General features: G+C 46.1%; 1 protein-coding gene across 1 annotated transcript in view; it reads left to right on the top strand.

Moving 5' to 3' along the window:
• Positions 1-17,416, top strand: part of PYROXD2 (pyridine nucleotide-disulphide oxidoreductase domain 2) — a 179,266-nt gene that overhangs the window by 128,809 nt on the left and 33,041 nt on the right. The window contains exon 13 of the mRNA XM_082268370.1: positions 7,072-7,226. Within this exon, the coding sequence (XP_082124496.1) occupies positions 7,072-7,226 (155 nt within the window). The remainder of the gene's footprint in view (positions 1-7,071; positions 7,227-17,416) is intronic.

The raw sequence follows: 17,416 nt of genomic DNA, 5'->3' as shown, positions 1-17,416 counted from the left end.
GGAATATTACATGGAAATCGTTCTTCATGTTCTCCGGTGTGGTGCTGGGAATATTACATGGAAATCGTTCTTTATGTTCTTCGGTGTGGTGCCAGGAATGTTGCATGGAAGTCAATCTTTTTTCATGTTCTCCAGTGTGGTTCCTGGGAATGTTATGTGGAAGTCATTCTTCATGTTCTCTGATGTGGTGCCTGAAATGTTACATGGTAGTCATTCTTCATGTTCTCCGGTATGGTTCCGGGAATGTTATGTGGAAGTCATTCTTGATGTTCTCCGGTGTGGTGCCGGGAATGTTACATGGCAATCATTCTTAATTTTCTACGATGTGGTGCCGGGAATATTACATGGAAATCGTTCTTTATGTTCTCCGGTGTGGTGTCGGGAATATTACATGGAAATCGTTCCTTATGTTCTCCAGTGTGGTGCCGGGAATATTACATGGAAATCGTTATTTATGTTCTCCGGTGTGGTGTCGGGAATATTACATGGAAATCGTTATTTATGTTCTCCGGTGTGGTGTCGGAATATTACATGGAAATCGTTCCTTATGTTCTCCAGTGTGGTGCCGGGAATATTACATGGAAATCGTTCTTTATGTTCTCCAGTGTGGTGTCGGGAATATTACATGGAAATCGTTCTTTATGTTCTCCAGTGTGGTGCCGGGAATATTACATGGAAATCGTTCTTTATGTTCTCCGGTGTGGTGTCTGGAATATTACATGGAAATCGTTATTTATGTTCTCCTGTGTGGTGCTGGGAATATTACATGGAAATCGTTATTTATGTTCTCCGGTGTGGTGCTGGGAATATTACATGGAAAACGTTCCTTATGTTTTCCAGTTTGGTGCTGGGAATATTACATGGAAATCGTTCTTTATGTTCTCCGGTGTGGTGCCGGGAATATTACATGGAAATCGTTCTTTATGTTCTCCGGGGTGGTGCTGAGAATATTACATGGAAATTGTTCTTTATGTTCTCCGGTGTGGTGTCGGGAATATTACATGGAAATCGTTCTTTATGTTCTCCGGGGTGGTGTCGGGAATATTACATGGAAATCGTTCTTTATGTTCTCCAGTGTGGTGCCGGGAATATTACATGGAAATCGTTCTTTATGTTCTCCGGTGTGGTGTCTGGAATATTACATGGAAATCGTTCTTTATGTTCTCCGGTGTGGTGCCGGGAATATTACATGGAAATCGTTCTTTATGTTCTCCGGGGTGGTGCCGGGAATATTACATGGAAATCGTTCTTTATGTTCTCCGGGGTGGTGCTGAGAATATTACATGGAAATTGTTCTTTATGTTCTCCGGTGTGGTGCTGGGAATATTACATGGAAATCGTTCTTTATGTTCTCCGGTGTGGTGTCGGGAATATTACATGGAAATCGTTCTTTATGTTCTCCGGGGTGGTGCCGGGAATATTACATGGAAATCGTTCTTTATGTTCTCCGGTGTGGTGCCGGGAATGTTATGTGGAAATCGTTCTTTATGTTCTCCGGTGTGGTGCTGGGAATATTACATGGAAATCATTCTTTATGTTCTCCGGTATGGTGCCGGGAATGTTATGTGGAAGTCATTCTTGATGCTCTCCGGTGTGGTGCCGGGAATATTACATGGAAATCATTCTTAATGTTCTACGATGTGGTGCCGGGAATGTTACATCGAAGTCATTCTTCATGCTTTCTGGTGTGGTGCCAGAAATGTTACATGGAAGTTATTCTTCATGCTCTTCAGTGAAGTGCCGAGAATGTTACATGGAAGGCATTCTTCATGTTCTCCGGTGTGGTGCCGGGAATGTTACATGGTAGTCGTTCTTCATGTTCGCCAGTGTGGTGCCGGGAATGTCACATGGAAATAGTTCTTCGTGCTCGCTGGTGTGGTGCCGGGAATGTCACATGGAAATAGTTCTTCATGCTCTCTGGTGTGGTGCCGGGAATGTTAGACCAACAACTGACTGTTACAATATATGAGTTTATTTCAGTTTCTAGACGTTTGTGTATAGAAATAATTTGTTAAATCATTATTTCATCCATTCTTCACATTCTTTACACTTTGAGGACATTAGTCATTCATATTATGCATTTATTTCTAAGATGACCTTCACAATCAGCATTCTATTAGCATGTTTATAGTATTTATCGGTACTTGGAGGAAATAAAGTGCTGATTTAGCCTGTAAACCTTTGCAGACATGTTCTTCATCTAGATTTGAATTCTGTGTAATAAAGAAGATAAATTATGGATAGCCCATAGATGACTGCTCTACCCTACTGGAAGGATGCTGGGATTTCTTATTCCTCATCTTTGTTCTATCTTATTACATACATTTTTATACACTCACCGGACACTTTATTAGGTACACCCGTTCAACTGCTTGATAACACAAATTGCCAATCACATGGCAGCAACTCAATGCATTTAGGCATCTAGACGTGGTAAAGACGACCTGCTGAAGTTCAAACCAAGCATGAGAATGGGGAATAAGAGATTTAAATGACTTTAAACGTGGCATGGCTGTGGGTGCCAGGCGGGCTTGTCTGAGTATTTCAAAAACTGAAAATTGAGCATTGTTTAAATGCCACGGCCTACCTGATTATTGTTGTCCATCCCTTTATGACTACAGTGTCCCCATCTTCTGATGGCTCCTTCCAGCAGGATAATGCACCATGTCACAAAGCTCCATCATCACATCTCATCCAATAGAGCACCTTTGGGATGTGGTGGAACGGAGATTAGCATCATGGGTGTGCAGCCGACAAATCTGCAGCAACTGCGTGATGCTATCATGTTACTATGGAGCAAAATCTCCGAGGAATGTTTCCAACACCTTGTTGAGTCTACCCAATGAAGAATGAAGGCAGTTCTAGCAAGGTGTACCTTATAAAGTGGCGGTGAGTGGTTATACAGTATTTACATGGGGTTTTTTTCTCAGAGAATAGGTGCAGGTCCCCCCCCCCCCCTTCTTCCGAATCACCCCTTGTCAGCCCTTGCTGCCAGCAACAATAGACTTCCCCCTTGGAAACAATAAATCTCAGAGCAACAATATTTTTTTTAAATAAATATACTTCCCCGATTTCCTTACCTATTACAGGCACTTCCTATTAACATCCCAACTTCCTAATAGAATGGTGCCTATGTGGCCTTATAAAAAGATGGGTCAGTTTAGAAGAGGTGATTAACCAGTTTCCCTCTGCCAAACCTACAGTTGTTGTGAAAAGTTTGCCTCCCCCTGGAGAATTGGTAATGTAGCCGGGTCCGGACTACCATTATCTGAAAGTGCAGCCTTACCTTCTGTTCCTTCAGATTGTCTTTGTATCCCTCTAGTGTTGGTTTCAGGATTAAATCATCATATTGCAGAGACTGGGAGAACGGCACTGTGGGAATTGTAGTCTTCTGTAAAGCTATGGCTATGCGGCTGGATTGTTTAAGAACTATCTTTCCCAGCAAGCTTTGGATTACAGAGGAGCATCTTGGGAGAGGCTATAAAGGGATCGGCTGAACAGACTTGGGGCCTCTTGCTTCCTGGAACCCATTGTGTGCACATTACTCTGCTGTACAGAGAGTGAGATAGCAGACTGCAGCCTACTGCACACCGCCCCATCTGCCTGCAGACTCAGCCCTGGCAGAACGGATGCTCACTGCAGCCATCCTTGCAGCATCGCTGATCGGGTGGAGTCAGTGACACACCCCAAGACAGCAGAGCGCAGCCATCTCGAGGCCACAGAGTGGGGAGAATTGCCATCGCCTGTTCCCCCAGGACCCTCATTGATGGACATCAGGATTTGGTGAGAGGGCACCTGCTCAGAGTTCAGACCGTAATTATTACAGTTGCAGTTACACTGAACACAGACACTTTGCAATTGAATAAGCCACCAGATCACTTAGGATTACAATCAACTATTCTGCATTGCTTGCTATATACTGAGACATATTGGAAACTGTTCATTTCATGAGCTCCTACTGCCGGTGAAGACTTTAGCAAGGCCTTGCGAGTAGGACATTATTATCCTATTGTTTCTAAAAGGGGACACGTTACTGGTATTAAGGTTACCCTATCTCTCATCAGGATACAGATGGTATAGGCCGGCCCGCGGTTCCCCTTTTGCCTGAGTGCTTCATAGTAATAATATATAGTTATTTGAGAAGATCTACGTCCATATTCCAAGAGGGATTGTGTTTATTAATGTAATTTGGTGTTGTTATAACCTGTTTTCTCACTGTCTTTTTGGTGTCAGTTCAGCTGAACCCTGGCGGTTTATCCAGGGTCTAGTTGACTAATGCAATTTTACAAGGTCATCTTCTGAGTAAAGTTAAAGCTCATTCACTTTGTGTCAGTGTGTTACTTAAAGGTATATACAACATGTCTGAACCTAGAGTGTCAGGAGGGCTGGACCGTTTACAGGGTCAAAGCAGCGCAGAAGAACATACACTTAACAGCAAAGGGGTAGTGCAACAGTAATATACCGGATGTATGAGTGAGTCGCCAAAACCCATTTAGTGTATTTTTTATGGACTTCATATTCTTTAACTGTAGGTTATAACAGAATGGCCCAATCGTAAAACAAAACATGGCAACAAGTAAACCAATGAAATGCCCCCCCTCGTTTAAAGGTCTGCACCCCAATAGTTCTTAATACTGTATATTGCCCCCTTTAGCATCAATGACAGTGTGCCGTCTTTTGTAATAGTTGTCTATGAGGCCCCCGAATTCTTGCAGATGGTAGAGCTGCCCATTCAACTGGGCAAAATGCCTCCAAGTCATGAAAAGTCTTTGGTTGTCTTGCATGAAGTGCACGTTTGAGATCTCCCCAGAGTGACTTGGTGATATTAAGGTCAGGAGACTGTGATGGCCACTCCAGAACCTTCACCTTTTTCTGCTGTAAAAAATGGAGGGTCACATTGGCCTTTGTGCTTAGGGTCATTGTCCTGCTGGAAAGTCCAAGAGTGTCTCATGTGCAACTTTCCTGCAGAAGAATGCAAATTGTCTGCCGGTATTTTCTGATAACATGCTGCATTCATCTTGCCATTCATTTTCACAAGATTCCCCATGTCTTTAGAGCTCACACACTCCCAAAACATCAGTGAGCCACCACCATGCTTCACAGTGGGGATGGTATATTTCGCCCCCAAACATAGCACCTATGGTTGTAACCATAATGTTTTATTTTTTGTCTCATCACATCACATTGGCACAGTAAAGGCTTCTTTCTGGCAACTCGACCATGCATCTAATTTTTGTTCAAATATCATTGTAGTGTGCTCCTTGAAATGGCTACACTGTCTTTTTCCAGAGAAGCCTGTATTTCTCCTGAGGTTACCCGTGGGGTTTCCTTTGTATCCTGAGCAGTTGTGGCTGCAATCTTTCATTGTCTACCTGACCTTGGCTTGGTTTTGAGATCCCTGATTCCTTTTCTATCTTAATAAAGTTCCTTTACCTTGTTACGCAAGTCTTTTGACAGTTTGTTTCTGCTCCCCATGGCTCAGTATCTAGCCTGCTCAGTGGATCTACGGGAGAGCTAAAAAACTCATTGACTATTTATACACAGACACAATTGCAATAAAAAAAGCCACAGATGTAGGAAATGAACCTTTAATTGCCATCTGAACCTGTGTGTGTCACCTTGCGTTTCTGTACCAAGGCCAAAAATTCCAGAAGCATTTAGGGCCATTTGGGTGAATTCTGTTATCAATGTGATTTAAAAAAAAGTGACAAACAACTAGGTGATAATAAATGGCTTCATATGATCTCTATCTTTCAAAAAAAGACAGTTTTTTGGCATGATCAGTTAGATTACCAATATCAATGCCAAAATTGCACCATTTCTGCCAGGGGAGGCCAACTTTTCAGCACAACTGTACCTTGGCTAATCCAACTGTGACGGACCACCTGGAATCCCAGTCTGGGTGCTTCCGCCAAGATACAGCTTCCTCTACTCTGGAACCAGGTGTTATAGCTGAGAATTGCATCCAAGAACTAGACCACACTAGCTTAGGTGCAAACTGGAAATGACTTTATTGTATACTCACACCAAAAATATACCACACAAAATCAAGTAAGAGCTTGATCACATTATCCTTCACAATGCAAACTGTAAACGGTAATATAATTAAAATATCTAAGGAATAGCCAACATAAACATTAACAGAAAGCTAATTAACAACTATTCACTTAGACAAGCCTGGGTGACTCAGGTCAGTGGCCAACCAGACAGTTCGGCATCAGTATTCAAGAACCCAGGGCCGTCCAAATCGCATTAACCAGCTTTCTTTTCAAATACGTCTTCTCACTGAGTTTTAAGTTGGCAGAGACCATCGTGACTTTCTTGACTGTTAAATGTAATAATGACATCTTGCATTTTATATACCAGTAAATCTTCCTGAATGCTTACAGCTCCCTCAAATGCCAGGGTCCATAGTCAGAAGGCAAGAGGCTACCCTGCAATCCTCCCCTCCAAAAGCCCCTGTCCTGGTTGGGTCTGTCACACCCACATTATACCACCTAATGTTAAGTCCCACCCTACTATTGATACAACCGGTACCATGTGCCAAAAACTTTTGGAGGAGGTACATCTTCCCCTTTTTTTCTTATTTTCCCAAAGTTTACCCCAGGAATAGATGATCCAAGATTTCTGAGAATTAGTGCACTCCTAGATATTCACAGCACATTATTTTGTTTCTAACCAGCAGGGGCCATTATGAGAACAAATGGCGACTGATTCCAAACTAGCAAGTCTGGAATTCTACCATACAGACCAACCCTCTCACTTTCTCAGAACCCTCTCCAAAGCTCACACATTTACTTACCCACTTATCACATTCTAAGAAGAATGTATACAACAACTCTGTTTAAATTTTCGGTGAGATTATACCCCCACATACTTAAGTGGTAAAGAGACCTACAACCTGCTGGAGATGTGACCAGACATATGGAGACATCCCACATATCTTCTGATTATGACCAAATGATAATCAGAACTGGGGTTAAAGAAAGCATTTGTAAACCTATTACATGGTACATAAGGGCTGTGTGCATGCCAGCCATGAAATTAACTCTAGTGTTCTACTTCTCACAGGCCTATGATTGAGCTATGTATCCCCTCAACACTAGACCCCACCCTGGCTCCTCCTGGATGTCATGTTATTTCCATCTTCTCCCAATACACTCCATACACTCTAACTGGAGGCCGGCAGTGGGATGAAGAAGAAAGTAATAGATATGCAGATAATGGTAAGTGATGTCTTAATGTTTGTTGTGTTTTATTTCCAAATGAATTCCCATTGAGTATCAGTTGTTAGGTTTTTTATTGTTGTAAAATGGAATGGGCCATTCTAATTCCAAGATGACCCAGATATAGCCAATATCTTACTACCACAGCAAAGTGTGCCTTCTAGTTGGGGGAAGTCATCAAAATCTGTAGATGATGTTTTGTGTACGGAAGTGTCACATCCAGTTCAGCCGAATACCAGATTCAGCAGTTTCGGTCCACATTAAGGTGAATTTCCCTTCAGGTAACTGAAAAAAACCTCTTCAAACCCCAAAAAACAGTCGGACAGCCCGTTACCATACCATAGTTTAGTAGTTATAAATACTGTAGGATTGCCATTATCCAGTCCTTGCCATTAGTATTTCATGGTAGGATATTCCACTGCTAACCCACTCTTACCATAAGGACCCTCTTCCTGCACTAAATGCAAAGCCCATCAGAGCAGATAGAGTGCCTTTTGTACATAAATTCAGATAAAAGTGTAATTGTCTAAAAATCACCTCAATGTTGTATTTTCCCCATCACTCCATTCAGCATTCTGCAAGAAAAATTCCTGATACTATGGAGGAACATGTGCAGGGCCGCTGATAGGGGGGGACCACCAGCCCTCTTGTAGGGGGCCCGAGCACACAGGGGGGCCCACACAGAGAGGGGGGATTAGTGATGGACAACAAATACAGAAATCTTCCTCCAGCACCTGAGTCTGATCTGTCCCTCTCCCTGCTATCAGCTTTTATCTGTTGAGAAAGAGACAGTCGTCCCTCACTAATCTCCCTCCCTTGTGTGGGCCCCCCTCCCAGCACTGGCTCTAATGTTATCTCTGCTCAGGAGTATATTTGTAAATTGTAACTTTGTTTCTCTCTCTGCCTCTCTGATCACTGAGCTCCAACTGCCCAGCCTGTATATTTTTCTCATCTCATCTTCTTTTTTATTTAACATATTTTTTTTTTTAGATTTAGAAGGAATTATGCGAGTTATGTTATATTTGTGTCTGTACGGGGCCCCGCCATTTCTAACAGCAGCCCTGAACATGTGACTCACTCCTTGTGACAGCACTGGCGCTTGGCCCAGCTCTGTCACTGTCAGGGTGCCAGGAAACCACACCATACGGGGATTCAGGTAAAATAAAGCAGTTTATTGGAGCAAACACCAATAAACGCTTAGCAAGAGTGGGGAAGTGAGAGCAGGAACAAGCCGGGGTCGAGTCCAGAAGCAGGTAGTCATCCAAGCCGGGGTTGAGTCCAGAATGGGGGACGGTATGCCAGGAAAGTCACCAGCCAAGCCAGGTCATACATGGAGGAACACTGAGAACAGAAGACTGCTAGCAGAGATGTACCTTGGAGCACAAAACGCGAGGGCAAGGACTGCAACCATCAGGTGATAGATATAGTCAGGTGTGCAGCATCATCACTGTGCAACACCCAGGCAGCAGGCAACTGATAATGCCATCAGAGTTTATAAGAGGCAGCAGTCTGCACATGTCCAAGATGACTGCCAACAGGAGGGCAAGATAAGACCTTGACTTTACCCTCCTCTCAACGGCCCCTCCGCCGTGGAGCAAAAAACGGTTTCTGAGGAAAGCAAGCATGGAAAGCGCCGGAGCATGAACATCAGCGGAGGGAACCCCGGAGCGCTCCTCAGGACCATAACCCTTCTAGTGCACCAGGTATTGAACCTGACCTTGGAACAGAAGAGAATCCAAGATGCTGCTAACCTCATACTCTTCATGATTGCCCACAGGAATGGGATGAGGGTGAGGAAGTGAAGAAGTATAGCAATTGCAAACAAGTGGCTTCAAAAGTGTGGAAGGAAGACCAAGTGCATAGGCCACCCGGTTCACTTTACGGAGGATGCCAAAAGGCCCAACAAAACGGGTTGCCAGTTTTGGAGTGGGCACCCTAAGGTTGAGAGAACGGGTCGACAACCACACCCTCTCCCCGACCTGGTACGAAGGAGCAGATAAACATCTCCGGTCTGCCAAGAGCTTCTGACGCTGTGCAGAGACCTTTAAAGACTCTTGAATCTGCACCCAAGAGGAACGGAGGGCACGAAGATGATCCTCCACAGCCGGGATGTCCCGTGGCGAGAACGACTCGGGAAACACAGCAGGTTGGAACCCATAATTGGCCATGAATGGAGACATTACGGAAGATGAGTTGATGGCAGAGTTCCTAGCAAACTCCGCCCAGGGTAGCAGATCAACCCAATTGTCCTGATGATCAGAGAAAATGCAGTGGAGAAATTGCTCCAGAGCTTGGTTGGAACGCTCAGCAGCACCACTGAACTGTGGATGGTAGGCCAAGGGGAAGAAGAGTCGAATACCCAACTGGGAGCAAAAGGCGTGCCAGAACCTGGAGACAAACTGGCTCCCACGGTCCGAGACAATTTTCTTAGGCAACCTGTGTAAACGGAAGACCTCCCTGGCAAACACCAAGGCAAACTCCTGAGCGGTAGGCAGTCGCCTAAACGGAACACATTTTGGAGAACCAGTCGACAACCTTGAGGATAGCCATGTAACACACGAAGATCCACAATAAAATCCATGGCCAGGTGAGACCAGACCACAAGGGTGGGCCAACTCGATATTGAACCCCACAGGCTAAGACTGAGATGCCATTAAAGTTCATGTGTATGTAAAGGCAGGCGTCCCAATACTTTTGGTAATATAGTGTATGTATAGCTAGGGAGGGAGGAGACATTAAAAAAAATCTGTTACATTGCTCTGCATGGGGAAAAGCACGGCATTACTTGAAGTACATTCATTTATTTGAAAGTATTTTCTTGTCAAGGAAGTTTCCGATTGACCACTTCGCCCAGAAAATTGTTGCAATTACAAATGTTTAGGCATGGTCATGTTTTTTTTCTTTTTTGTTTTGTATTGGTATGACACAAAGAAGTGGAGAAACAAAAAGCCAAGTCTGACACATTCCATGCAAAACTCAAAAAATGGACTGGACAACATTACTGGCACTTTCTCAAAAGGTTGGGTCTCCGTCAGAGGCCATGGGTCTTACAGCAGGACAATGACCCAAAGCATGCGTCAAAAGCACCCAGAAATGTTTTAAAGGGATTGTAAAGTCAGAAGGTTTTTTTTTTTTTTTTTATCTTAATGCATTCTATGCATTAGGATAAAAAGCCTTCTGTGTGCAGCAGCCCCCCCAATACTTACCTGAGCCCCATCTCTATCCAGCAATGTCCACCAGTGCTTCAGCCATCCGGAGACTCTCTCTCCCGATTGGCTGAGACACAGCAGCCGCGCCATTGGCTCCTGTTGCTGTCAATCAAACGTAGTTAGCCAATCAGAAGAGGGAGGGGGCGGGGCTGAATGGCAGCTCCGTATCTAAATGGTCACATGGAGCTTCAGCTCGGCTCGGGTGCCCCCATAGCAAGCTGCTTGCTGTGGGGGAACTCAACAGGAGAGAGGGGCCAGGAGCCCAGAAGAGGGACCGGAGAAGAGGAGGATCCGGGCCGTTCTGTGCAAAACCAACTGCACAGAGGAGGGAAGTGTAACATGTTTGTTATTTTAATTTTAAAAAAAAACAGACTTTTCAATCACTTTAAGGCGTCGGACGGAGTCCGTTTTTTTCAGCGGGGGATCGATCTGCCGATCCCCCGCTGAGCAGGAGGATGACAGCTGTGTCTTCGTGCTGTGTGCGGAGACACAGCTGTCAGATCCCCATGCATCTCTATGGGGGAAATCGGATGGGAACGGACCGTCGGTCCGTTCTCATCCGATCCCATCCGATCCGCTGGACGGATGGAAAATAGGGTTTCCATCTGTCCAGATTTGACGGATCGGATGTCAGCGGACATGTCTCCGCTGACATCCGATGCCCCATAGGGATGCATGGGGGGACCGTTCAGCCTGTGTGAAAGGGGCCTTAGTGCTGGTTCACACTGGTACGATGCAGGAACCCTGCGAATCCACTGCGGGTTCCTGCATCGCACATGACTCGCAGGCAGTTTACACTGCCCTATGTGAAATGCTAGGGGGTCAATACAAAGTAACGACACACCCAGATTAGTTTGCATATCGCAGTGCGAATTGTCAGTTTCGGACAGCAATAGGATCGCATAGGTGTGAACACCCATGCGATCTGATTCTGGTGCGGACCAAAAAAAGGGTCCTGTGCGAGTTTGGTCCGAATGCGATATGAATCCAGCCATGCTATGTGCATGGCTGAATTCGCATTGCACAGACATTGCATGTGATTTGCACAGCAGTCTGACATTGCATATGTGTGGACCGGCACTAAGACAAATCGCTGGAGAGTACTAAACTGGCCAGCAATGGGTCCAGATCTAAATCCCATAGAGCACCTGTGGGGAGATCCCAAAACAGCAGTTAGGAAAAGGAACCCTTCCAATCCGAGAGACCTGGAGCAGTGGGCGAAGGAAGAGTGATCCAAAATTCCAGTAGAGGGGTGAAAGAAACTCATTGATGGTTATTGGAAGCCATTGATTTCACTTATTTTTTCCAAGAGGTGTGCTAACAAAAATTACAGTGAGGGTGCCAATGATTTTGTCCAGTCCATTTTTGGAGTTTTGCATTTTTTGTTTCTCCACTATTTGTGTCATACCCAATGTCGGCTGGTGCAATATGGGTGCAGGGGCGCCGCCCCCCCCCCCATCCATGCATCCGGCCCCGAAATCTACATGCAGGGCGCCGGATGCATGGAGTTCAATGGGGCTTTTTTTTTTTTTTAACCATGTGATTAGAGCCAGAGGCTCTAATAGGCTAAAAAAAAGGGTGAGCTCGGGGCGCAGAGCCCACCCAGTTGTGTGACAATAGCGAATGAATATTCACTATTGTCACACGGATCCTCCTCCTGGCCAATCAGGAAGCGGGTCCTGAGACTGGAGAAGCCACGCCATTGGGCATGGAGGAGGAGGAGAGAGGAGCCACAGAAGAGGGGGATGAACCCGAAGCTGCAGCAGATGTCCAGGCAGGGAGGGTGAGTGACCGGGGGGGGGGGGGTGAGGGTCCTGCTGTGGTCCTGCGGGGGGGTGTATGGTGTGCGGCCTGGTGTGGTCCGGGGGGGGGGGTTGTGTATGGTGCCGTCCGTCTGCCGCCCCCCCCGGCCCATGGAGCACCAGCTGCCACTGGTCATACCAATACATACAAAAAGGAATAAACATGAGAATGCCGAAACATTTGTAGTTACGACAATTTTGTGGTGCATTATCCGACAGAAATGCAGGGTGCCAATATTTTTGGCCATGTCTGTATGTTTTAAAAACAAGCTGATACAGTATGAGCTTCCTATCTGATTGATAAATTCAATAAACATTTTAGGTCTGTTCAGTACATGAAATGTATTTAGGGTAATAATCTTTTAAATCAAGATTATCATTATAAATAATTTCTTTAATCTCTTCACTAGAAAAGCTCTCTGGCTTCTCTTTGTAATGATTGAACTCCGAATGATGAAATCTCCGCTCATACACATAACTGTCCTTATCTCAGACAACAAAAGCGACTATTGTTGGTTCCAGCACTTGTATTACAGAGAAATTAATTTGCAGATCTTTTCAAAGAGTAAATGAGGTAAAGGCTTCACTTTGCAAAGAATAGCCAATCACATGCAAGGAAAATGAAAACCAAAAAAAACTTCATACAAGTCAGCAGAGCTTCTGCTTATTTACTGAGCTGTAGAGCAGCGGCCCCCGGCCTTTTTGGCACTAGGGACTGCTTTTGGTGTAGCCAATTTTTTTCAGGGACCGGGGGGAAGGCGGTTCATGGAGTCTCACAACCCCCCCCCCCCCTTCACTGTAAAGGAGTGCTGTGATATAAAGGGGAGTGCACTGTAATCATTGCAGTCATTGTCCCCCATCACAGTCCCCCTAGCAGTCATTCCCTCCCAGCACAGTCTTCCCTGCAGTCATCCCCCCCCCCCATCACAGTCCTCATTGCAGTCATTGCCCCCCATCACAATCCTCATTGCAGTCATTGCCCCCCATCACAGTCCTCCTAGCAGTCATTCCCTCCCAGCACAGTCTTTCCTGCAGTAATGCCCCCCCCCCCCCATCACAGTCCTCCTTTCAGTCATTCCCTGCCAGCACAGTCTTCCCTGCAGTCATGTCCCCCCCCATCAGTCTTCCCTGCAGTCATGCCCCCCCCCCCCCATCACAGTCCTCCTTTCAGTCATGCTCCCATGGGCGTCCACAGAACTTTTTTCAGGGGGGGGGGGACATAATTTTAGGGTCAGCCATGCTCCCCCCCCCATTACAGTCTTCCATGCAGTCATGCACCCCCCCCCCCATCACAGTCCTCCTTGCAGTCATCATTCCCTCCCAGCACAGTCTTCCCTGCAGTCATACCCCCCCCCCCATCACAGTCTCCCTTGCAGTCATGCCGCCCATCACAGTCTTCCCTGCAGTCACGCCCCCTCCATCACAGTCTTCCCTGCAGTCACGCCCCCCCAGCACAGTCTTCCCTGCAGTCATGTCCCCCAGCACAGTCTTCCCTGCAGTCATGCCCCCCATCACAGTCTTCCCTGCAGTCACGCCCCCTCCATCACAGTCTTCCCTGCAGTCATGCCCCCCATCACAGTCCTCCCTTGTAGTCATGCCCCCATCACAGTCTTCCCTGCAGTCATGCCCCCCATCACAGTCCTCCCTGCAGTCATGTCCCCGCATCACAGTCTCCCCTGCAGTCATGCCCCCCCATCACAGTCCTTCCTGCAGTCATGCCCCCCATCACAGTCCTCCCTTGTAGTCATGCCCCCATCACAGTCTTCCCTGCAGTCATGCCCCCCATCACAGTCCTCCCTGCAGTCATGCCCCCCATCACAGTCTCCCTTGCAGTCATGCCCCCCCATCACAGTCCTTCCTGCTGTCATGCCCCCATCACAGTCCTTCCTGCAGTCATGTCCCCGCATCACAGTCTTCCCTGCAGTCATGCCCCCCCCCCCCCATCACAATCCTTCTCGCAGTATGCCTCCCAATTACAGTCATCCCTGCATTCATGAATCCAGCCCCCCATCACAGTCCTCAGTACACAGTGCCCATTTAATTATCTGCCTCCCCTGCAGTGTCTTACCTTTGCAGAGAAAACCTTGCGCATTACCCAGGTGGCCTTTATTAATGTAAAACAATGAAAGAAATATACTCACAAACAAATCATTCATAAAAGCATATCAAAGTCCACGATGGACACAAAGCAACCAGGTCACCGGGACTGTGTCCAGCACGCCGGGGGACCCTACAGATGGCTGACGCATTTCAAAGGGAGATCCCCTCTTCCTTAAGAGCCAATCTGTGATGTTGCATTGAAACATTTATTATAATAAGTGAGACTCGTCACATGGTCTCAGGACTACTCCCACTGATGGGTGGGAGTGGGAGTGGTGAACGAACGGCCATAATCCTATGCAATGAAATAACAATAATACTAACTGTCACATACCTGGTCGGAGCCTGAGGTGCTGAGAGGGCTTTCCTTGTGGCACACCTAAAGGTGGTGACAGAGAGTGCTGGGGTTGCCAGCTGCAGAGTGATGAGATGTCAGCTGGATGTCGGCTGGATGAGCAGGATGGACTGGTGGGCAGGGGTCCCTCAAATGTACCAGATGAGAATTGGCCAAAGAGAGAGCCAGGAGCAGGGTCAGGAGCCAGGCCAGTAGTCATACACGAAGCAACAGCCAAGGGCGAGGCAGCAAGCAAGGTCAGGAGTAAGCCGGGGTCATACACTAATAATCAGGCAGCAGAGGAGTCCAGAAGAGCAAGCCAGAGGTCATACACGGGAACAGCAGACAGGAGCAGAGTCAATGGAACAAGCCGAGGGTCAAAGCCGGTAATGGAGATAAGACAGGTCAAAGGCAAGCCGGGTTGGTAATAGGAAATCCAACAGCATCAAGAACAGGAACACATGGGGGAGCTGAATGTCATCCAGCAACTAGTGGCTGATTCTGCTGGCTTTAAATAGACCACTGGGTGCCAGAATCTGTCACGTATTGCGTGCGCCTTGGCACGAGCGCATGCGCACTGGTGCATGAATCTTCCTGGCTGTTAGTGACCGTCTGCACATGCGTATTAGGGTACTGGTGGGTGATTCTGCAGGCTTTAAATAGACCACTGGGCACCAGAATATGTGATGGATTGCCTTCGCCTTGGCACAGAAGCATGCGCACTGGTGCATGAATCTTCCTGGCCGTTAGTGCCCGTCTGCGCATGCGTATTAGGGTACAGGTGGCTGATTCTGCAGGCTTTAAATAGAGCACCGGGCGCCAGACTCTGTCACGTATTGCGTGCGCCTTGGCACGGACGCATGCGCACTGGTACATGAATCTTCCTGGCCGTTAATGCACGTCTGCGCATGCGTATTAGGGTACTGGTGGCTGATTCTGCAGGCTTTAAATAGACCACTGGGCACCAGAATCTGTGACGTATTGCCTTCGCCTTAGCGCAGGCACATGCACACTGGCGCATGAATCTTCGCGGCAGTTAGTGCCCGTCTGCGCATGCGTATTAGGGTACTGGTGGCTGATTCTGCAGGCTTTAAATAGAGCACCGGGCGCCAGACTCTGTCACGTATTGCGTGCGCCTTGGCACGGGCGCATGCGCACTGGTGCATGAATCTTCCTGGCCGTTAATGCACGTCTGCGCATGCGTATTAGGGTACTGGTGGCTGATTCTGCAGGCTTTAAATAGACCACTGGGCACCAGAATCTGTGATGTATTGCGTGAGCCTTGGCACGGACGCATGCGCACTGGTGCATGAATCTTTCTGGCCGTTAGTGCCCGTCTGCGCATGCGTATTAGCGAACTTCTATGTGCCAATCTATGATTCTGCTGGGCATTAGTAGATGTGCCAGTTCTTCTGCGGGCTGTTCTCTGACACTAACAAAAAACCATGACAATGCCAGTGTTAGTATTATTGTTATTATTGTTATTTCAATGTGGGAGTGGTCCTGAGACCATGTGATGAGTCTCACTTGTTATATTAACCACTTCTGGACCGGAAGAATTTACCATTTTTTTGCGATAAGGCTTTGTGTTACTTTAACTGACAATTGGGCGGTCATGCGACGCTGTACCCAAATAAACTTGAAGTCTTTTTTTTCCCCACAAATAGAGCTTTCTTTTGGTGGTATTTGATCACTTCTGTGATTTTTATTTTTTTGCGCTATAAACAAAAAAGAGCGACAATTCTGAAAAAACAAAAAAAACAATATTTTTCACATTCTGCTATATAACATTCCTAATGAAAAAAAAATTAAAAATCAAATTTTTTTCATCATTTTAGGCCAATTTGTTTTCTGCTACATATTTTTGGTAAAGAAAATCCCAATAAGCGTATTTTGATTGGTTTGCACAAACGTTATCGCGTCTACAAACTAGGCGAAAGATTTATGTCATTTTGATTTATTATTTTTTTTTCTACTAATGACGGCGATCAGCGATTTTTAGCGGGACTGCGACATTGCGGCGGACAGATCGGACCCCTGACTGACATTTTTGACACTTTTGGGGAGACAAGTGACATTATTACAGTAATCAGTGCTAGAAATATGCACTGTTACTGTAATAATGACACTGGCAGGGAAGGGGCTAGCCGAGGGGTGATCAAAGGGTTAAGTGTGAATCTGCAATCCAATAACACAACTTCTGCCTCTGCACTGCCAAACAGACCCATTCATCGTTCTCATCCAATCCTCATCAACTCTTCTCCACCAAAAAACCTCTACTTCACCCCTCACTTCCTCCACCTACCAGCCCACTAACTGCCCAGTAGACATGTGCAGTCTGTTTCGTTACAAATCGAAATTCATATAAAAATTTAAATTTTTCGGAGATTCGGATGTATCCGAATCTCCGATTCACAATAGTAACAAATTTTAACCACTTAAGCCCCGGAAGATTTTACCCCCTTCCTGACCAGGGGGTATTTTGCGATTCGGCACTGCGTGAATTTAACGGACAATTGCGCGGTCGTGCGACGCTGTACCTAAACGAATTTGACGTCCTTTTTTTCCCACAAACAGAGCTTTCTTTTGGTGGTATTTGATCACCTGTGCGATTTTTTGATCACGCGCTATAAACAAATAAAGAGCATCAATTTTGCAAAAATAACAATATTTTTCACATTTTTTTATATGAAATTCCCCCCAAAAAAAAGTAAAAATCAAAATTTTTTAAAATTTTCGGCCAAT

The sequence above is a fragment of the Pelophylax lessonae genome, assembly GCF_965119305.1.
Source record: "Pelophylax lessonae genome assembly, chromosome: 9".
In the NCBI taxonomy this organism is placed as follows: domain Eukaryota; kingdom Metazoa; phylum Chordata; class Amphibia; order Anura; family Ranidae; genus Pelophylax; species Pelophylax lessonae.
The sequence above is the reverse complement of the archived record's forward strand: the minus strand, read 5'-3'. Positions and strand labels throughout refer to the sequence as shown.